The sequence below is a fragment of the Ursus maritimus genome, unplaced genomic scaffold (assembly GCF_017311325.1).
Source record: "Ursus maritimus isolate PB19 unplaced genomic scaffold, ASM1731132v1 scaffold_10, whole genome shotgun sequence".
NCBI classification, from domain to species: domain Eukaryota; kingdom Metazoa; phylum Chordata; class Mammalia; order Carnivora; family Ursidae; genus Ursus; species Ursus maritimus.
The window spans coordinates 25,228,153-25,251,993 of NW_024423344.1; the positions used below are offsets into that span (position 1 = coordinate 25,228,153).

Here is a 23,841-nt window from a genome sequence, read left to right on the forward strand (position 1 = left end):
ACAATTATTTCTATGATTGATAATAGATTTAGGCTAGTAATGGACAAATTTACACAGTTGTTTTAAAGTGAATATTAGTACAAGGGGAGAATTTCTTTGGTATATAAATAATTGAGTTATTCTTTGACTAAGTGTTCTGTGATAATTTTTATCTATGAGTCTCAAAGTTTCTCCGAGTAATTTTGGAAAGATGTAAGGAAATGTAATGAGATTATATGGGATAAATGGAAAAGGTAGTTGAAGTAGATTTTTTCCCCCTTCCCATCTTCTTTGTCTCATCTAATACATAATAATACTGTTCCCTGTCATTAACAATAGAACAAACTTGTGTTAGGGATAAACAGACTTTATTTTAGGAACAAAACGTCAGTTGCACTAGTATGGCCTAGAGTGGCTTGATCTGACCAATGGTTGTGGATAAGTCCAAGGGGGACATAATTGGTTGTACTTCAAACAAGAGGCGGAGTCTCATGTGATTGCTAAAGAATTGTTAATCTTGTTAAGAATTGTTAGTCTTGGGGCGCCTGGGTGGCTCAATCTGTTAAGTGCCTGCCTTCGGCTCAGGTCATGATCTCAGGGTCCCTGCTCGGCGGGGAGCCTGCTTCTCCCTCTCTCTCTCCTCTTCTTGTGTGCGCATTCTCTCTCTCTCTAATAAAATCTTAAAAAAAAAAAAAAAAAGAATTGTTGGTATTAACTTTCCCTTTCAGCACTATTATGGTCTGTATACTTTGAGGGCCCTCCCACTGCAGTAGTACTAGATCCTGGATAAGTGAGAGCAGATACATCTTAAATGTATTGCTGCTTTCTCAAAAATGCAAAACAGCAGCAAAAACAAAGAAACACGAACAGGGAATCGAAACCAAGGATTAAGTGGCAAACCTGAAAGCTAGTGGTGACCTTGAAACTTTTACTAGTGTTAGAGTTGGTCAGAGAATAAGCCTTTGGTCCATCTGTGGAGAGAGAGTTGTTGAATTGAAACATGGAGCTGAAGAACTTAATCCAGAATACAACACATAAAGATGGGGTCATAGGAAATGTTGAAGAGATTCAAAAATGTGAGGGAAATACTTAGAAAATTGAATGTACCTCTAATTGGAACTCCAGGAAAAAATAGATCGTAGGAGAATTAATATTGAAAGAAATAGTGCTGCGAATTTTCCATAATTGATGAGACAAAGCTACAGATAGCACAGTATATACCAAATAGAATATTATCATGCAACTGCAAAATACCAGAGTTAGAGAAAATATTAGAAATACCCCCCCAAAAGAGGCAAGTCATCCTACAAAGGAGCAACAGAATGACCTCAATAGCAATGGAAGCCAAAAGACAGTGAGATTAATATTTCCAAAGTGCTAAGATAAATCTGTCAACCCATAGCTGTATGCCCAGCGAAATTATTTTTCAAGAATGAGGATATAATACATTTTCAAATAAAATTGAGAGTGTTGAGTACTAGGAGACCTTCACTAAATAGAGAATCTCTAAAAAGATACGTATCAGGAAGATAGCAAATGACCTTAGAAGGAGGATCTGAAATGTGAATAGGAAAGGTGAACAGAGAAAATGTTTACTAGGTTGGACAGTCTGTTTTGTTACGGCCTTTGAAGTTATCAGAAGTGTGGCCTTATACTTTGAAGAGGTGTGGTATGGTACCAAAAGTGTAGTGTAAATTGCTTTGAACTCCCCAGAATCCATTCCATCACTTTTTCATTTTGTAGCTGCATTGTGTTTTGGGGGAATTGACCTCGGTTCACTGCTGGGGCCTGATTAGTTTAATTCAGTCAAAATAATCCCATTCCCCTTGCTAATTCAGTTGATTCAGGAACCAGGCCTAAGTCATTTTGCCGTGACCATTACCTTGGTATTAGTTCCTGGTTTAGATGTAGTCATGTGACTGAAGTTGGCCTACTCAAACTGCAGGAAAGAATTCTTGTTTCATGATTGAGGGAGAGGCCCACTGGGAGAACCTAGATTGCTTCTTATTATGGTAAAAGAAATATGCCTCAACGTGAAGTCAACAGTAGGAATAGCAGAGCTGTCAGAAAGGAAAAACACCAGAAAGTTTGATCTCTGAAGATTTCAGCGTGTTACTAAATCACCCAGCCCTGAAGTTTGCGCTATTTTATGTGAGATTGTAGTTCAAATTTGTAGTTTATAAGCTTCTAGTATCTTATTTAAGCTCTACCCAAAACTTATCCTGCAAAACAAGTTAGACTTCATTAATACAAGTATAATTTCAGTTCTACACCAGAAGTAGAAGCCATATGCTGTATACTGCTCTGACAAGACTAGATTAATTTTAGTTATTACCTTTTATTGAAGTACATTGGCAAAGTAGTGAGTCCAGGGAAAATGACAGAGTGAGGAAGAGTGTGAAAATCTCAAAATGTTAATGTATGATCAATGTGAGCCATCTCTTTGGCCTTGTATAAGAAGATGCTGAAGAGATTTAGTAACGCCGGTGTTCACATATTTAAAGGGCTATCCTGTGAAAGAAGTATTAGATTTATTTTTACATGATTTAGACGTCAGAACTGATTTAGTCAGGAGGAATTCTGGAGCGGTGTAAGAGAGTTGTAATCAGTATAAGAAAGAATGTTTTAATACTTAGAGCTGTCTGAAAATGGGGACAAAGGGATGCAGCAGTGAGGAGCTATCAGTGCAGATGCAGGGAATAAATTTTTTTTCTGAAAATCTTCTCACAGGACTTTCATAACTACATAGTATTAAAAAAATTCTACATAAGGCAGGAGGAGGTTGAATTATATTATTTACAAAGACCCCTAGCATTTTATTATTCTAGTTGCTAATCCAATTATTGTAATATTGGTTTTCAACTCTTAACCTCAATACTTCTTTTTAGATCAAATTCTTGGTAATACCCCCTTACTATTGTATAAAAACAAAATTCATAATGAATATTATCTGTCCCTACATATAATGTTTAAGTAATAAATGTGAATGTAATATAAAATGAAAATAACTTAAAGTCCACCATCATTTATTGCATTTCTGAAATCTAAGAAATTTTTGAAACCAAACATTTTTCCTAAGTAAGGCATAGATTTATTCGACAGCAAAACCTAATTTTAACTGACATGAAGCTAATGATAGTCTTTATACAATTGGTGAATTCGTGTTTTGCTGCAAAAATATTCATATGTTTGATCACAGGTTGCTGCTCCAGACCCTGCTGGTGGTGTTACTTAATATACTTTGAAGTCCACAAAAATTCTTAATTCTTAAAATATCTCATCCCAACAGTATTGGCTGAAATATTTTAGTTCATTAACAAGTACTTCAACATACACATGTTCTGGGACGGCTAAGTTAGGATGCATAATAAAGTAATCAAACAGCTGCACATCTGATGATAGGTTTGCGTTTAAAAGAAATAAGACGGACAAGCTACTCTGGTCAAGAGGTGAGAGAGCAGGCCATGCTGTGCTGCATGGGACAGGGAATACCAGACCCTGTTTATTTGAATATGGTAAAAGAAAGGGAGAAATAACTGACAAAGGAATAGCATATCTAACCAAATTATGCCTAAACACTTTTGAATTGGAAAAAAATGGGGAAATGTGACATTTTAAAAAAATGATCTGAGCCTTCTTAATAATTGTTATCAAAATAATTCCTATATTTTGATAATGACAAAGTATTAGAAAAAATGTATCTTCTAACTTGAATGAGATTCCATTATTATTGAAGCCTGCATTCAGTCTCTAATACTTAATAACAGAAGTCATATATGATCTCTGAGGACAATGTCAGAGTCATATTAAAAGACAATAGCCTTTAAAAAAAAAAAAAAAAAAAAGAGGGACGCCTGGGTGGCTTAGTCAGTTAAGCATCTGCCTTCATCTTAGGTCATGATCCCAGGGTCCTGGGACCAAGTCCCCCATCGGGCTCCTTGCTCAGTGGGGAGCCTGCTTCTCCCTCTGCCTGCAGCCTCCCTGCTTGAGCTCTCTCTCCCTCTCTCTGACAAATAAATAAAATCTTTAAAAAAGAAAAAAAGACATTAGCAGCTCAAAAATTACATAATTTTATTATATAGGGTGAATATTTTAAAATATTTATGTAAGTTATTAATGAAATTTATTAAGATGATTACATTTTTGGTTCTAAATCTTAAAAATATTCTGTTACACACTTGCAGATTATTTTGTTTATTTTGCAGTATCAGCACTATGGCTCTGAAACCCTTTTCAACTAAATTAGTATTTGGATAGTACATGATATATTTTTTTAAGATTTTATTTATTTATTTGACAGAGAGAGAGAGACAGCTAGCGAGAGAGGAAACACAAGCAGGGGGAGTGGGAGAGGAAGAAGCAGGCCCCCAGTGGAGAAGCCTGATGTGGGGCTCGATCCCAGAATGCCGGGATCACGCCCTGAGCCAAAGGCAGACGCTTAAGGACTAAGCCACCCAGGTGCCCCCATGATATTTTAAGTAGGAAACACGGAATATATTTTTCAATAATTTGGAGATAACTTTCTATAAATTTTTGATATAACTTGTACTGATTTATATTTATAGTGAGTTTAATCCACAGAACATTTAAAAGTTGCGTGGGGGGCATCTGGGTGGCTTAGTTAAGTGTGCAACTCTTAATCTCAGCTCAGATCTTGATCTCAGGGTCCTGAGTTCAAGCCCCACATTAGACTCCACACTGGGTGTGGAGCAAAAAAAAAAAAAAAAAAAAAAAAGTGGCATGGGATATAGAATAGTTGATCACTGATGCTCTTTAGAGTATAGTTTAAGAATAAAAATAGATCGTGTTCCTTTTTTTCCTTTTGTTTTATGTATAAATAGGATCCTTCCTTCCTTCCTTTTTTCCTTCTTCCTCCCTCCCTCCCTCCCTCCCTCTCTGTCTTTTGACCTCTTACCATTTTTCCACGGCTGGTTGTACTCTTGTAGAATCTTTTATAATGACTTTTGTCCGCCTTTATTGTCTTAACAGCAACCATATATGTCATTTAACAAGTGATACAGCATGACTTTATACTTAAATATATAAAATTAGGGGCAATTATAATATATTCTAGAGTTCTTTAAAAAGAAGACTTCAAAGAGAAATTAATTTGTGTTTTAAGCAGCCCCATTTTATGTTTGGTGATGCTTAGAAAACTTTCAGCAATTAACGTCTTTTGTATGTTAGTTTCTTTCATAGGCGGGATTTAAAGCGTTAATAAAAGTGAGACACTGTGGTAGGAAGGTAACAGTTCCATTACACTGGTTACTTTATTTTCTTACCAGTTTGTAAAATATTGTTTGGAGTTTTTCTGTAATAAGATATTTAATTACATGTTACCAGCTGAATTACTATTGTCCTGTTTTGTCTATAGGATACTGTTAAACTTGGAATGTAGAATTTTCTGTTTTTTAGCTACAGTATAAGGACTAATTTTCTAAGTGTTTTAGCTACCATTTTGGTTTCATCAAAATAGGGAAAAATCTGTTTTGGAAAGCATTTATAAAATTATCCGATGAGTTTGGATTTATCTTTAGGTGTATAGGGAAATGCTATTATATTAGTATATGACAAGTTTTAGATCAGTAATTATTTTTGAGCGTCTACTATGAACAGTGTAGCCGTTCTTTAGTCCTTTTTTAATGTAGTCATGTATCGGTCCTTTTGTTTATTTTATCCATTTTAAACAGTTTTTTCCCCTAGAAACTTAGTAATAGAAACTTGGTATGTTGTAGACTATCCAGTGCTTATTAAATATTTGTATTGTATATATATTTTTTTTGTATTGTATATTTTTAAGTCTCATTTACTCCTTACTTTTACCATGTTGCTGTTCTTTAATAAAATAGTGTTCCCATTGCGTTGCTACGCTAGAACTTGTCCCTTTTTCTACTTCGTGAATAAGTGATTATCTGCAAAACAGATTAAAAAAAGATGAAGCTAGAAGTATTCTGTATTATAGTAACTATCATAATTTTTTCAAATATAGTAATCTGTATGTATGTATATACTTTTTAGAAAGAATCCTCAAGAGGGAGACATAGGGAAAAGGAAGACATAAAAATCACTAAGGAGAGAACTCCAGAAAGTGAAGAAGAAAATATAGAATGGGAAACTAATAGAGATGGTGAGTTTCAAAATCTTTATATAGTCAATTTATTGATTATTTACTTTGTAGATTTTTTGGGCTAAAGCCCTTTTCAACTGTGATCTCCTTGTTTCAGAATCATCTTATTGCATTGTTTCTACCTTACTGAGTTAGAATACAGAAAATGGCATATGGTAGCAGAACAAAGGCAGAGAAAGCTGATCACACTGCATTTTTCAACTTCCTCATCCTTTTTTCCCCCTAGAACTATATTGGGCAGCGTCACAGTCCTTTGAAATTGTACTACTTTTCTAAGTTTTTTTAGTTCCTCAATACCAAGGTTAAAAAACTTAAGTCTAAATTTTGTTTGTTTCACATTAAATATTAAAATGAGATTTTTAAATCTTAAGGATCTGGGAAAATTATTTCCAAGAAATTTTGTAGACTTTCATCTTTCAGAAGAAATTCAATTTGGATAATTAAGACCAGGGATTTGTTGATGAAAAATAGCAAAATCATCTTTGCATCATTGTCTTAACAAATTAGCATTTATTTTCCACACCATGAATGTTCTCTCTTCTTCACTTCTATGACCTTCTGAAGGTGAGCACTGTAGTCTCACACTACCAAGTATAGAGAAAGAGAACTCATATTTGTTGAATGCTTAAGGTGTGCTGGGCATTTTAATCTAGTTAATGTAATTATGTAATTACCTTATTAATTCAGTAGCTTTGTTATTCTACTTACAGATGACAAAACTAAAGAGTGTAAGAATTTAAGCAACTTCCTTAGCAGTAAACTGAAAACTTAGACCAGGGATTAAAAAAACAATAGCTTGTGGACCAGCTACCGGTTTTTGCAAATAGTTTTGTTGGAACACAGCCATGCCCATTTGGTTACATATTTTTTGTAGCTGCTTTTCAGCTACAGTGGATGAATAGACATCTGTGAGAGCCAAGAGCCTGTAAGTCTAAAATATTTACTGTTACATTTAAGAACAGTTTCTGAGGACTTATACTCTGATATGTGAAAAGTGTGCTAAATGCCTCTCCAGTAATTTGAACATCAGTATTTTTTAAGGAAATCCATTCCATCTTCAGATAGTGTTGTCTTTATTTTATTTTTTTTTAAAGATTTTATTTATTTATTTGACAGAGATAGAGACAGCCAGCGAGAGAGGGAACACAAGCAGGGGGAGTGGGAGAGGAAGAAGCAGGCTCATAGCGGAGGAGCCTGATGTGGGGCTCGATCCCATAACGCCGGGATCACGCCCTGAGCTGAAGGCAGATGCTTAACGACTGCGCCACCCAAGCGCCCCTAGATAGTGTTGTCTTTAAAACTTACTCCTAAAAATAGATAAGAAACTTCCCTACGATTAGTTTATTGGGATTTCATAAGCCAATTTCATACCTCCTACAAAATAGCGGTAGAAGCAGCTATAATGTCCCATTACAATGGTAGTAGTTAATATACTGAAATAAAATATTACAAACCTTGACTGTTAATGGTTGGATGGTGAACTTTTCCTGAGTATGAAAGGATTAACTCAACACACTCAGCATTCTTTTCATTTTAGTTATTTGTGGATAAAAAACACTCTGAAATGTACTGGATACTTCTTATCTTTAAAAACAAAAATTTCTCTTTTTCCATTTAAAAGGTTTGGAAAAGCCTAAGACAGTTCTCTCCTTGTTTTCATAATAGCTATTTCAAACCCTCTCCTTAAATCTCCCAGTGAACCCTTCATTCGTAGTTTCTGTCTGCTGTTTACTACACAGAAACGATACAACTCACCATCCACTAACTCCCTCAACTTCCTGCTACCATAGTTCCAAATTAGTCTTCTTTTCCCACCTGAACTTCACTATTTCCCTTTCATTCTATGTAAGAAGCCTCCCTTCTACTGTGTAAGGTTGTATTTCCCTGTATTCTGGATCCGATTTCCTCCCCCATCTGCAGTCTTGTTCATTGAGCATACGTTCTCTTTTACATCTTTAACATCCATCTGGATACTTTTTCTCTTCTCTCCATGTGACTTTCAGCCATAACCCTGCTTATCCCCACTTTACAACTAAATTCCTGAAGTAGTTCTGTACCTTACTGTCTTTACTTTTTCACCTCAATACTTACTCAGTTTTCTGACCCATGTCTTCACTAAACTGCTCTTCAAAGTTTCTGATAACTTCCTCTTTGCTAAATAAATGGAGACTTACTGTCTCTCTTCTATAATCTCTCTGCAGCATTTGAGAGCCTCTGTCTTCTAGAAGCACTTTCCCCTTGGATTTCATCTATCCATCTATCCCTCTTTAGGTTTTCTGTCTTCCTTTGAAGCCCTTCAGTCTTCTACAGAGGTTCCTTTTATTTTTATCTCTCTCTTAAATGTTGATTCCCAAGGCTTTGCTCTAGACTGCCATCTTTAAAAAAAACTGAAGTGATTTTATTACAAGAGGCTTTTATATACAAAATTACTTTAAAAGGTGAGTAGATGCCTTTTATATAGTTTTACATAAAAAATATACACATGGCTGTTTATTACAGTTTCTCTTGATTAGAACTCAAAGGTTTTGATCATTTGTCTCTAGATATTAAAAATATGCTTAAAGGAATATTGATGCATGGATTCAGCCATTTCAATCCCCAGATAATGAGACTGTGAACTAGTTTAATAGGCTTTCCTTTTACATTTTCAATCTAAAGTAAATAGCAATTTTAGCTAGACTCAGAAGAAATTGCTCTATACCAATATTTCTCAAACTTTTTGGTCTTAGGACACTTTTCACTTTTTTTTTTTTAATTATTATATAGTACATCATTGGTTTTTGATGTAGTGTTCAGTGTTTCATTAGTTACGTATAACACCCAGTGCTCATCACAGCACATGCCTTCCTTATTAATACCCATCACCCAATTACTCCATCCCCTCACCCCCCTCCCCTCTGAAACCCTCAGTTTGTTTCCCGGGGTCCATATTCTCTCATGGTTTGTCTCCCTCTCTGATTTCTACCCCTTCAGATTTCCTTCCTTTCCCCTGTGGTCCTCAGTGCTATTGCTTATGTTCCACATATGAGTGAAACCATATGGTAATTGTCTTTCTCTGCTTGATTTACTTCATTTAGCATAATCCCCTCCAGTTCCATCCATGTCAATGCAAACACTTTTTAAAAGGATTCCAGACAGCTTTTTTTTTTTTTTTTTAAGATTCATTTATTTGAGAGAGGGAGAAGAGAAAGAGAGGGCGCAAGTAGGGGGAAAGGGGAGAGGGAGAGAGTCTTAAGGAGACTCTGTGATGAGTGTGGAACCCAACGTAGGGCTCAGTCTGTGCCACCCTGAGGTCAGGACCTGAGCCAAAACCAAGAGTCAGATGCATAATCGACTGTGCCACACAGGCACCCCCCCGCCCAAAGAACTTTTGACCTGGTAGATTATCTGTTTCAGTTCTTGCCATATTAGACATTGAATCTGGGAATTTTAAAAATATTTACTTATGAATTTATTTAACAATGATAATAATAGGGGCATCTGGGTGGCTCAGTCGTTAAGCGTCTGCCTTCGGCTCGGGGTGTGATCCCGGAGTTCTGGGATCGAGCCGCACATCGGGCTCTTCCACTGGAAACCTGCTTCTTCCTCTCCCACTCCCCCTGCTTGTGTTCCCTCTCTCGCTGGGGCTGTCTCTCTCTCTGTCAAATAAATAAATAAAATCTTTAAAAAACAAACAAACAATGACAATAATAAACCCATCATATACATTTACAAAAAATAGATGTGTTTTGCAAATTAAAAATAAAAATTACAAGGAGGATTAGTGTTTTACAGGTTTTTGTAAATCTTTTTAACATCTGACTTAATAGAAGACATGTAGATTTTCATATCTGCTTCTGCATTCAGACTGTTAATGATATTGCATATCATATGACTTCTGGAAAACTCCACTATATACTCAGGAAAGAATAATAAACCAGTCAAATAATGTAGTATTATAGAAATATTTTTGATCTTCTAAAACTCCCAGAATTGTCTTGGGTTCCCAGGAGTCCTCAGACCACTCTTTGAGAACCACTCGTTTCTTGTAGTGGCTTGTGCTTCCAGTTGTTTTCCCTTTGCCTAGCCACCTTTTCTCAATTTTAATTTTTCCTTCCAGATGAAATCGTGCTTTTAGGGCATCATTAGCATCTATGTATTAATGATTCCAATATCTAGAGCTCTCAATTAAGGCATCTATCAACTGGATATCTCCATCTGCATTCCCATCTTAAGAGTACCGCTTTCCTACTAGGTCCCCCAAAGCCTGGGAATCATTACTTGATACTCTGTCCCCTCAACCTAGACATTTATAGAGTTCTGACATTTCTACGTACTGAATATCTTTTAGAACCATCTATTTTTTACCTAACTACTAATATTTTGGTTACTAAAATACTTGCTTATTGCCTTCAAATATATTTTACCAGAATAACCTACCTTGAGGTAGGTTAATCTTGTCTCCTAATTCATTTTCCACTTGAAAGTTAGAATAATCTTAAAATAAATTTTTTTACCATAGTATACATTCAGAAGAGTGCAAGATTCGTGTGTGCAACTCGTTCAGTTTTTACAAACAGAACAGACTTATATAACCAGCACCCAAATCAATAAATAGAAAATTAATAGTATCCCATAAGCCCCCTTGTGCTCCCTTTCTAGTCACTACCTCCCAACCCCCACCTCCCAGAGGTAACTACTGCCCTGATTTCTACCATCAGTGATTAGTTTTGTCTGTTTTTGAGCTATGTATAAATGGAATCTATAGCAGTACTCTTTTTATGTTTAGCTTCTTTTATTGACAATACATTTTCGAGATTAAACTGTATTATTTACTGCACATTGTTGTAGTTCATTATTATTGCTATATCGAATTTCATTGTATGAATATACCATAATTTATCCGTTCTACTGTTGATAAACATTTGAGTAATTTCCAATTTTGAGCTATTATGAATAAAGTGCTATATTACTATTCTTAATCATATCTTTTGCTAAACATGTACCCATTTCTCTTCAGTTTATGCCTGGGAGTAGGATTGCTGGGCCATGGAATTTGCATATGTTCATCTTTAGTAGATAATTTAAAAATGGTTGTTGTTTTTTATATGGTATTTTTTTGTTTGTATTTTTCGTCTTAGCCATTCCGGAGATGTGTGCTGATATCCTATTGTGGTTTCAGTGTGCATTTCCCTAATGACTAATAAAGTTGAGAACTTTTTCACATTTATTGACTACTATATAATCTGTTTTGTAAACCGTATGTTCCAGACTTGCCTATTCTGTTGTATTACCTGTTTTTAATTGTTGAGAATTCCTTTTATATTTTGGGTATAAGATCTTCATCAGATTATGTATTCCAAATATCTTCTTCCAGTCTGAGTTGCAGAATGCTCTTACGGAAGAATAAATTGCTTCACTTCATTCCTCTTTTTTTTTTTTTTTTTTTAAAGATTTTATTTATTTATTTGACAGAGATAGAGACAGTCAGTGAGAGAGGGAACACAAGCAGGGGGAGTGGGAGAGGAAGAAGCAGGCTCATAGCGGAGGAGCCTGATGTGGGGCTCGATCCCGGAACGCCGGGATCACGCCCTGAGCTGAAGGCAGACGCTTAACCGCTGTGCCACCCAGGCGCCCCCACTTCATTCCTCTTTTTAAAATTCAGTTTTCCCGGGCTTCCTGGGTGGCTCAGTTGTTTGAGCACCCAACTCTTGGTTTTGGCACAGGTTGTGATCTCAGGGTCATGGGATGGAGCTGCACATTGGTCTCTGCACTCAGTGGGAGTTTGCTTGAGGTTCTCTCTCCCTCTTCCACCTCCTCTGCCCCTCCCCCTCCTGGTGCATGTGCAAACACGCTCTCTCTCTGTCTCAAATAAATAAATAAAATCTTTAAAAAAAAATTTGGATTTCCCATTTCCTTCAGGATCAAGTACAAATTCTTATTGTACAAAACTTTTCATTATCTGGTTGCTTCCTATATTTCCAACCCCTCACCCCCAAGTCTGTGTTTTTTATTTGGTTACTTAAACTTCCTCTTATTTATTTATCATAGGGACTAGTGCAGTGACATAAAACACAAAAGTATCTTTGGAGGAGAAGAGAAAATATATGAACATAGTTTGGTAATCTTAGAGGTGGATACATTCTTCTGAAGTAAGGCATAAAACCCAGAGGCCTTATTTGAGTACATAAAGATTTAATTTTCCATATAACGTAATTTAATAATTAAAGGATCACCATAAGAAAATATTTGGCATGTGTAACGTGTAAACATATGGGAAAAACACTATATAAACATATAACCAACTTCCGCAAATATAAGAAAAAGATAGTCCAGTTGAAAAATGGGCAAAAAACAAAAATAGGTAATTCATAGAGGAAATAGAAGTGGTCAATAAATGCTCAGGCTCAATACAGAAGAAAGCCAATGAATATAAAAAGGTAGCATTTTTCACCCATCAGATTGATAAAAATGAAAAATACTAATATTATGAAGTGGGAGTTTCCATTGGTAAAGCTATTTTGGAATGCAGTTTGGCAATATTAAAATAAAATTATGCTTATCTTTGATCCAGCAAATCTAGTTTAAGAAATCCGGCCTAAAGAAATAACTTGCACTTGTGAATCAGTGAAGCTGTCAGAATGTTCACTGAAGTCTTGTTTATAGAGCAAAACATTGAAAACAAACTGAACGTGTGTCAGAAGGAAACTGGTTAAATAAATTACAATACGTTCGTATCATGAAATGCATTATAGATGTTAAAATGAAAATGGTTGATCTTTATGCATGACATGGAAAGGTATTTCTTTTTTTAAAGAATTTATTTTAGAGAGAGAGTGAGTGCAAGTGGTGGGAGGGGCAGAGGGAGAGAGAGAATCTCAAGCAACTCTGCACTGAGCCTGGAGCCCGACGTGGGCTCTATCCCTGGACCCTGAGATCATGACCTGAGCTGAAATCAAGAGTTGGCTGCTTAACCAGCTGAGCCACCCAGGCGCCCCTGGAAAGTTATTTCTATAGGTCAGTGTGTGTAGTTTTGGTCCCATTATTTTAAAGAGTGTGAATATAAAGGTTTATTTTTATGCATACAACACTACACGAGGAACAGTGTTACCACTGGAGTAAGGATGGCAGTGGGAGGAGTGTAAGGGAATTTCACATTTTACCTTGTGTACTTAAGAAAGAAGACTATTTATTTATATTTTATTTATTCATTTGAGAGACAGAGAGAGCACAAGCAGGGGGAGAGGGAGAGGGAAGCAGACTGCCTGCTGAGCTGGGAGCCTGACATGGGGCTCGATCCCAGGACCTGGAGTTCATGACCTGAGCCAAAGGCGGACGCCTTAACATCTGAGCCACCCAAGAGCCATAAGACTTAAGACTTTTAATAGTGAGAATGTGTATGTTAAAGACAAAAGGAAATATTTAAATAAATAAAGTCTTTAATCCATATACATATACTTTTTATATATCTGTGATTATTTGCATAAAATGGATTATTGGAAGTAAAATTGTTATATTAAAGGATATGAATATTCTTAAGGCTTTTACCCATGTTGCCAAATTACTTTCCAAGATAGATGTGCTAGTTTACATTGTTACCTTCAGAGAACATACCTTTGCTAATACCTAATATTATAATTAGAAAAAATAACTCTTTAATACATGAAAAAGCTGTATTTATCAGTCATTTGCATTTTTTTCTTTTTGTGAATTGCCTGTTTGTGTCCTTGCTCATTCTCCTTTGAATCAGTATGAACTCTATATATATATAGAATGTTGGGGCGCCTGGGTGGCTCAGTCGGTTTAAGCGTCTGCCTTCAGCTCAGGTCATGATCCCAGGGTCCTGGGATCCAGCGCCACATTGGACTCCCTGCTCCGTGGGGGGATCTGCTTCTCCCTCTCCCTCTGCCTGCTGCTCTCCCTGCTTGTGCTCGCTCGCTCTCTAATACATAAATGAAATCTTTAAAAAAAAAAAGAATGTCAACCTTATGTATTGTATGTATTTTTCTATTATATATGTTCTTAAAAATATCTGCCTTATAAAATATGCCATTCTGATTATATTTAATACTTTTCTAATGACTTAGACTGATCATCTATATGAGTCAGTTTTTATTAGGCAATTATAATGATAATCTCAAGCTATAAGGTATGAAAGACATCTTCTAAATTTATTAAATGGTTTCAGACTTACTTCTGTTTTGAGTTCCATTTTATGTTTGTACCTTCTCATTTTTCTTTTTTTATCAGGAGACTATCAGTTGCATCATGCCTATTTTGTAGCTCATCTCTTATAGGCGAGGAAAACTTCCTTTTGTTTATGATAGATAGCCATACAATAAGAATAAGTAGTGTCTGAGTGAGGACTTGAAAGCTTTTCCTCTAAGCAAAATATAATAGTTATAATGCATTGATTTTAACTGTTCAAGACTTACCCCCTTGTGGTTTAGTTGGGGACTGAAGGACTGAAACCCAGCTTCTCATTTTTTACGTGTGTTCTGTATTGGTAATATTTCCAGGTAGCACTTTTTAGAGGGGCGCAAGACATTATTGATAATACTTTAAAAATGCTGTAAATCATTCCTTGCAATTAATTCTTCCCTTTGTTTTATACATATTTAGTATTTAGTTACGGAATTTTTATCTGTTAATAATTTAAGAATATCATCAAACTGAATCTTTGAATCCTATTATTCACTGATATAAGGTATCAGAATACATAATAATACTGAAGATAGCCATTATTTATTTAATTAAATCCTCTGGCACCTGGATGGCTCAGTTGACTAAGTGTCTGCCTTCGGCTCAGGTTATGATCTTAGGGTCCTAGGATAGAGCCCACTGTCAGGCTCCCTTCTCAGCAGGGATTCTGCTTCTCCCTCTCCTTCTGCCCCTCCCTCCTGCTGTGTGCTCTCAAATAAATAAAATCTTTAAAAAAAATACAATATATCTAATCATTTTATCTAGTAAGAGCTTTATGTCCTTAAATATTTAGTGATTGCTTTCTGACTGAAAAATGTGATTTAGTCTATCTTACATATTTGCGGAAAAATTGTCATCATCTTCTGATATTAAATGAGTAATCAATTTAGTTACACAGTTAAAGGCTATATAGCTATCATCTCAGTTCCCAAGCATATAAATGGATAGTTGGCATTATAATGTGTTTGGTCTGTCTGTGCACGACAGTGATGTTCATTTTTTTGTGCTTTAAACAGTCAAGTAGGACTACCTATCTTTGTTGTTTTTTAGTTCTTCATTTTCTTTCTTTCCCCCGGGGTAAGGAATGGTGATCTTCAGTGCTTAAAGTATAATTTGAGAAGGCACTTCAGTTCCTAAGCAGTCAAACCAGCATTGTCATGTGTTAGGATAGGAGTCACTGAAATTCCTTCCTCTAGGCGTCTTGGCATTATAGCAACTGAGGGTGAGAGGTTGGGTGGCAGTGCCAGTAGCCACTGAAAACTTCTGCTTATTGCGGTGAAATAGCTCTGCACACCACTCTTTCTTTCTTCCTTTTTTTTTTTTTTTCCTTTAACCAGCCATCACATTTTTTTCATTGGAAAAGGTGAATGGAAATAAAGGCGTGGTATCAGATCCGTTGAGGAGATGGGCAGTTCTAATCTAAGGAACTAGTACAAACCACTTACGATGGAAATGCTACAGCTCCTTCAGACATTAGCTCATGTACACATTAGTATTAAAATTACCAAACTTTAGTTTTAGATACAAATCAGTGTGTCACTGATAAAAAAAAAGAATATGGAAGCAATGTAGGACACCTCATGTAACCTTCATTTAATACTAATGAATCCTTAAGAAAGTTAAGGAAATAATGAAATCACATCGTATTGAGGATGAAGTAGTGAAGGTTTTGGTATCTTTAATATTTATAATTTACATGTGAGTTTTTAATTGTATCTTTTAAAAATCCCATCTCCTAACCAAAATCCCAACCCCCAGGCAACTCAAAACCACTTTCAGAAAACCCTAGAATCTTAAAAATGTTTGGCTTTTCATTAAGAAATCAACCATATTGATTTTAATCTTTTATAGAAACAGAGTATATTTCTTTTATCTTTGAGAAGTGTGTTATTCTAATGAAAGAATCTACCATTTTAATTTGTATAAAAAATTAGTGGAAAAAAATTCTCTAATTTTTGGTATAGGTAATTGATAGTTTCTGACAAGTAATGTAATTTTTATTTTAAAGATTCTGACAATGGAGATATTAATTATGATTATGTTCATGAGTTGTCATTGGAAATGAAGCGTCAGAAGATACAGAGGGAATTAATGAAGCTAGAACAAGAAAACATGGACAAGAGGGAAGAAATTATTATTAAAAAGGAGGTATGGTATTTACTGAAATACATGTTAATAATTAGCATCAGTGTGGCTATTGATCAGAGACTTCATTAGCTGCTTGCTCTATCTTAAATTGTATTAGGATATTGATAACATTGATTAAATTATTGTATATCAACTACATATATGTCAGTCATTTAATCTTCACATTACTCTTGGATAAATATGAAATGTTTTTGCTTTTGGACAGGTGAAAAACTGAGGTTGTGTTGCGTAGAGTCACCAGCTAATGTTAAATAGGATTTGAATCTAGTATGTCTTCTTTTTTAGGCCTAAGCTATTTCTAGAATACTTGTTTATTTTCTAAAGAGTGGACATATAACTTTTTGAATATAATTTGTGATTTTTCTGAGGAAATTTTGAAGTTTTATAGTTTTAATCTGCTTAATTGATAGTAGTGTTATGTTAGGGTGGTTAATTATATTGGTTAAAAGCATGTGTTTAGGAGTCAGATTAATACATGATATCTGTAATAGAGCTTAGTATTTCATCTGAGGTTTGGTATGTTTTAGAAACACCTACCTTGTTGTCTGATTATAACAGCCATGATTGAAGGAGTTTCTGAATTGACTTACTGAATTCTTTTAAAAGGTTTCACCAGAAGTGATTAGATCAAAATTATCTCCATCACCTTCTCTAAGAAAATCAAGCAAATCTCCAAAGCGAAAATCAAGCCCTAAGTCCTCATCTTCAGCAAGCAAGAAAGACAGGAAGACAGCTGCAGTATCCTCACCCTTATTGGACCAGCAGAGGTCAGTAGGATGGTAAATAATGCCAGGATGAAATAGTTTTTTCTGAACTGATACTCAAAAGAATTAGTAGATTACAGAAGGGTACTTATAATACGTTCACTATTTAACATAAATTTTTCTTCTAAAAAAAGGCATAAAAGTTTCAATTTAAAAGAAAACTATACAGAACAATAAAACAGGTATCTGTGTCCCACCTACATATACTTCAGAGCTTTTTATTTTTTTAGGAATAGAACATAATACATATATATCCTGTCCTTCCTTCTTGAATTTGTTGTTTTTGATACTTGTGCATGTGTGTTTATACTTTCATATGTATTATTTGTATCTATTTAATCTTAATACTTTATTAAAGCTTTGCTTCTGCAACTTTCTTTTTTACTTAACATTTTTTATATTTACATTGATGTATGTAGCCTTTTTTTCATTTGGGTACTTATACTATATTTACTTTTCTGTTGAACATTCAAGTTATTTTCAGTTTTTTGTTATTACAAGTTATACACAGTGAACGTTCTTGTCTCCCTGTGCATGTGGTTATGAGATTAGATTCTTTATAGCCTATACATAGCAGTACGAAATATTAGAATTATTCCAGTAGCCAGTTGAGGAAATAAAAATAGAAATGGGAAAATATGATTACATTGAGGGACTAAGAATAAGACCAGAAGACACTTTCCCACTTAATGTCACTCTGTACAATTTAAATTTTGTTTTAATTAAAGCACATATACTAATTTTCTTCAAGAAAAAACGTAAACTAACCTCTTCCCAACATGTGACCAGTTGGCAAACTCTGTCTGAACCCATAAGGAAACTTATATCTGTCTTCTTCCTTTTAGTTTCTAGAGGCTTTAACCCTGTTTCAGACTCCAAGTATCTTCTACCTAGATTATTATATCCTACTAAGTGTATTTATTTTATCCAATGTCCATTCCCCTACACACATAAACATTTATTCAGCAACCCCAACCCATTCATTTTACAGATGTGAGAGAAATCTTGAGAGAACAATTCCAATTAATTTACTAGGCCATTGAAAAACTCAATGGATTTCCATTCTGTTGAATAGAATTCAGGTTCTACTTTTTTAAAGATTTTATTTATTAATAAGAGAGAGTGAGCGTGCATGTGCATGCATGTATGAGTGGGGGGAGGAGCAGAGGGAGAGAGATAAGGAGACTCCCCACTGAGCAGGGAGCCGGATTCAGGGCTCAATCCATGAGAGGCTCAGTCCCAGGACCCTGAAATCATAACCTGAGCTGAAGTCAGAGGCTTAACTGACAGAGCCACCCTGGTGCCCTAAAATTTAGATTCTTTAAATTATATTTATACCTTGATCTTTTCAGTCTTGTTAATACTTTTGTCCAGTTGTCCTCCTACCCTCTTCCACCTTTAGTTCTTCAGTGTCTAGCTCAAATTCTGTCTTTCCATTAAGTTTTTCCATTTCTCTTTATTGAGCATAATTTCTATTCCTTTTGTATATCAGATTTTATTTATACCTCCCGCTTAATATTAATTACTGTTTGCATTATATTTTATCTGTGGCATACATTTATTAGAACTCTATTAAATTTAAGTTCCTTGAAGATTGGGATCTTGATGGTTCATTGTTTTTTCTCCCCACTGCACCTACTTTGCATAGAGCTTTGCATTGTTATAAGACATTCTGTAAAGTTAACTTGATCCTCTCCTTTGCTCCTGGGATTGAGTAAAGGTTGCAAAGAAATATGGAAGAAGTGAACTATAGAGGATGCAGTCCACTCCATTTATTCTTGTTCTTTATCCTCTTGGCTGAACAATTAAATAACTATCCCTCAGTTCCATCCATTTCCAGGAAAAACAAAAAAACAATAACAAAAAACCAGCATACCAGAAATATCCTTCTTTTGTTTTCTTATCCTTCCTATTTATAAAATCTTTGAAATTTAATGTCTTTGTAGAAAGTTTTGTTAACTGTTTAGATGAAGGGTTAGTTTCATCTTGTTCTTTTTCATATAGTCTTTTACTGCTTTAATAGTAACTCATTTATTCTCTTAGTATTTAGCAGGAATAATTACTCACCTTAATTTAACTACTATATTTCTTGTATTCTAAGATGTTACTGACTTCAAGATGCACCATTAATTTAATAATTAAAGTGGAAGGGCCTGGAAAACAGTACATTAGAGGCACAAAGAAAACATTGAATTGAGTATAGCATTTCTTTGGCCCTGCAGTTTACATTGTGTAGTGTGTGTCAGATCATCAACTCCTGGTTTCATTGCTGAATCTACTGTAAGCTGTTTGAAGGCATATTAAGCAAAAAGTAAGGATTAGAATTTCAGTTAAAATTCAGTAGGGTGTTGTAGCAATGCCAGTAAGTCACCTGAGGTGACAATCAGGTCAGTAGACTCCTTGGTCTTACATTGTTATCTTATTGAGTAGGCAGCGTAATTACAGACACATTGAAACTCCTACTTCTCCCTGAAAGCTGGCAGTTTTCTTTGATGTTCATTGTGAGATCTATCCTGGTAGCAAGCTTTAGGCTAATATGTGAGATACAGTGTGGCTTAGATACATCACCAAATGTATTATCTGTTCTGTCCATCTACATTGCTTCTTAGTTTTTATTAAGTAAATTTTTCTTTATAGCTCTTTGTACAAAGATGTACAAAGTAGGTCAAAAGCTGTTCAAAGGAAGTACTTTGAGGAGAGAGAAGGAAAGGATCTAAAAATGGTAGAAGTAGATAATTGAGCTCGGTGTCACAAATAGGAAGTAGACTCTGTGCCACCAAAGAATGATCAGTTGACTTAAAAAAATATTGAAAGATCTTGATGACTTCAGAATGTGCAAAACGAGTTTTGACCTCTGTAGTTGGAAGGTACTTTAAAACCCTATATTGTAACATAATTGTGATTTCCAACTACATATATATTTGAAGATAATGTGAAGATATTCTGTACCTCAGTGAGCATATTGGTGTAATCCTGGTTGTTGTAATAGCTTAATCCCAAAATGTAAGTTTAACTCTACAGAAGTTTATTTCTCACTGAAGTAAAATCAAAATGGGTGTTTCTGATTGGTACGTTGCTCTGTTATACACAGAGATTCAGTAACAGGCTCCTTGTGACATGGCTCCACTTGGGTTTTGGGGGCACCAGAAAATGGAATGTGCAAAGAAAAAAATTAATTGGAGTATTGCTCTTATTTGGATGAACAGTTTACAATTGCCTGGAGTATGAGAGTCTTTTCTTAGTTAGGCCTGGAACTGGTGTATATGACCTCTACTCACGTTTTGTGGCCAGAACTTGGTCACTTGGCCATACCTGATTTTAAAAAAGTCTGGACATTATGGTTCAACAGTGTGCCAAAGACAAAATTTAGTAAATACCTAACTAGTCTCTGTCATAGAAAGTAATGTGAAAGTACAGTTTGTATCAAGAATTCCTCTGTTATTTTATCTTTAAAATAATTTTTTGATAGATAGTAACTGTTTTTGTCTTTTAAGTGGAAAATATTCAGAAATGTAGGCATTTGTCACTTATCTGTTAGATACATTAAAAGTTTGTGTTATCTCATAAATATGTAATGAGAGATGTGGCTAGTATGGTTCGTAGCAGAAGACAAAGGTGAAAAATAGGTTTGATTATATTTTAGTAAATTTCTGACTTGCAACGTAGCTAATCCTATCTATGATAATAAGAAATAGGGATAAGGACTAAGAGAGTTAAATTTTCTGAATGCCCACTGGTCCGTTGATTTTTTTTATCTTTTTTAAATTTTACCAGCAGTTTTGAGGAAGGTGCTGGCCATTACCTTTTCATAGCTAAGGAATCATGGGATTAGAGACCTCAAGGTTATAGGACGTAAGTTCTAGGATATAGACTTAGGTCATCATTTATAAAAACTAATAGTGAAATGAGTAGCTGGTGAACCAGATATATGAAAAGAGAGAGCTGCTTCAAAACTCAGCACCAGACTAAACAGTGTTGGAGAAAACAACAGATTTAAATAATAAATTCATAATTTTAGTACAATTTGAGAGACTAATTGTTTTGACATGAGACCAGTTGACAGAAAAATTAAAGCAATCTGTGAACAAAAATATTTTGGGAGAAAAACAATTTTTAAGAAACTGAAAAGAGCAGAATAATGAGATTGCCAAATTTGGAACAAGTAGAATGAGTGCTTAGTGAATTTGAAGACATATTTGGGACACTGGAAAGCAAAAGGAGAGATGGAAATAATAGAAAAATAAGACATGGTGGAGAGATCAGTAGATGCAGTAACTATAATAAAGCTAACCAGAGAGACTTCGGCCATTTGGAGAATTGATGAAAAAAATTTTTTTAAAAATTGAACTGAAAGGCTTAAGGTTTTGGATTGAAATGGCTTACTGAGTTCTAGAGAAGGTTTAAAAAAAAAAAAAAATCTAGATATATCTTGGTGTGCATTGTTTAATTTCCAAGGAAGAATGTCTTACAATCATCCCAGCTGAAAAACTGGGTAACATGCATGGGGGAAAAGAAATGGACTCTCTTTGTATTTTTCATCTGCAACACTAAATGTTATAAAATATTATAACAACATTTGTAGAGCTCTGAGGGAAAAAGATAGTAACACCAAGATGCTGTATCAGTCAAGTGACTGTGCAGATATGAGGTAAAGACAGACAATTTTGGATATATAAGAGATCAAAGTTATACCATTTGGATAAAATTATTTAAAGTGTCAAATTAAAGAGGATACTCTACACCCAGTAATCACTTCTAGGTAGATTAAATGTGAAAGGTAAAATTCCCAATTTTGGAGGGTGTTTTTGTAATCTTAGTATTGAGAAAGATTTCTTAAACAAGACTCAAAGATTTAAATGAATGTTTACTAGCAGTGTTTAGGATTTCATTTTTAGATGATGTAATTTTGCATTCTTTATCATAAAAATGGAGGCCACCTAAAAAATTTACCAATCTGAAACTGTTTAAAGAAGTTATGGAGCGTATCTCTTCGATGAAATATTATACAGTGTATAAAAATAATTATCTACATGTGTTTTTTTTTTGTCATAGAAAAGATACCCATGCTGTGTTTAGTACATAGACTTTTATAAAACATAATAGTATTGGGGGAGGGAGAAGAGACATAGAAAAACTGGGGGCATATATCCAAGTTGTTAACAAGGGTTATCCTTGGGTAGTGGAATTATACATGATTTTTATTTTCTTCATCTACTTTTCTATATAAGCTTAAACAAATTCAGTTCATGCAATTGTCTTGTTATTCTTTTTCTGAAAGAATCTCTTCCTACTCCACCGCTATTTTTCTCAGAAACCTACCCTTTAAAATTATATGTGACAAGTGAAATTAATTATTTGCTCATTTGTGTCTGTTTTTTCCTGGATATTGATTACTAATTAATAAAATAGCAAAAGGTGAGGAATGCTACCATTTTTTAAATGTGCTTTGTTAAAATGAAAAAAATACCCATTTGACCTTCCAAAAGTATTTGGACCTCTAATGATAGCTTTGTATTACCTTCAGGAATTCAAAAGGCAACCAGAGTAAAAAGAAAGGACCTCGAACTCCTAGTCCTCCCCCTCCTATACAGGAAGATATTGTTCTGGGGAAAAAATATAAAGAGAAGTACAAAGTAAAAGACAGAATAGAAGAAAAACCAAGAGATGGAAAAGACAGAGGACGAGATTTTGAAAGACAAAGGGAAAAAAGAGACAAGCCAAGGTAAGTAGGATTGTATGTTTTTAACCTTTTGTAGAATCTAAAATACTCACTTTTCAGAAGCTTTTTTAGACATTACTGTAGTAGATTTTTTAGTATTTTAAAACTCTGTGTATGTGTATTTAGTAATTCCCGTGTTGAGTTAGGGATGATTCAGTAAACATTACCTTAAACATCATAAAATAATGAAATTTTTTATCTTAATTGTTTTTAAGTGTACAGTTTAGTAATGTTAAGTATATTCATATTGTCATGAAACAGATCTCCAGAACTTTTTCATCTTGCATATCTGAAATACATCTGAATATCCCCAGCCTCTACTAACCACCATTCTACTTTCTATGAATTTGACTACTTTTAGATACCTCAAATAAATAGAACCATTTTGTTTTTTTGTGACTGGTTTATTTCACTTTGGATAATGTCTTCAGGATTCATCCATGTTGTAGCATGTGACAGGATTGACTTGTTTTTTAAAGCTGAATGATATTCCACTGTCTCTGTATCCATTCCCCTGTTGGACATATGGGTTACTTCCACTTCTTGGCTATTACGAATAGTGCTGTGATAAGCATAGATGTGTAAATATCTCTTCAAGACTCTTCTTTTGATACTTTTGGATGTATACTCAGAAGTGGAATTGCTGGATCATATGATAGTTTTGTTTTTAATTTTTGAGGAAATTTCTTACTGTTTTCCATACCAGTTGCCTTGTTTTACAATCCCACCAACAGTCTACAAGGGTTTCAATTTCTGCACATCCTCACCAACACTTGTTACTTTGGTTTTTTTGGACAGTAGTCATCCTAATTGGTGTGACGTGATATCTCATTATGGTTTTGATTTGGTGTTTCACTGATGATTGGTGATGTTGAGCATCTTTTCATATGTTTGTTGGCCATCTGTATATTATCTTTGGAAAA

The 23,841-nt window shown here is 34.7% G+C and overlaps 1 protein-coding gene across 7 annotated transcripts in view; it reads left to right on the plus strand.

Annotated features, from left to right (window-relative positions):
* The window catches only part of ZC3H13 (zinc finger CCCH-type containing 13), a 97,442-nt gene that overhangs the window by 18,403 nt on the left and 55,198 nt on the right, over window positions 1-23,841 (plus strand). For all 7 annotated transcript variants that reach the window (XM_040622876.1, XM_040622885.1, XM_040622886.1 and 4 more), the window contains exons 5-8: window positions 5,998-6,106; window positions 16,296-16,435; window positions 17,042-17,202; window positions 22,724-22,921. In XM_040622876.1, coding sequence (XP_040478810.1) covers window positions 5,998-6,106; window positions 16,296-16,435; window positions 17,042-17,202; window positions 22,724-22,921 — 608 coding nt within the window. The remainder of the gene's footprint in view (window positions 1-5,997; window positions 6,107-16,295; window positions 16,436-17,041; window positions 17,203-22,723; window positions 22,922-23,841) is intronic.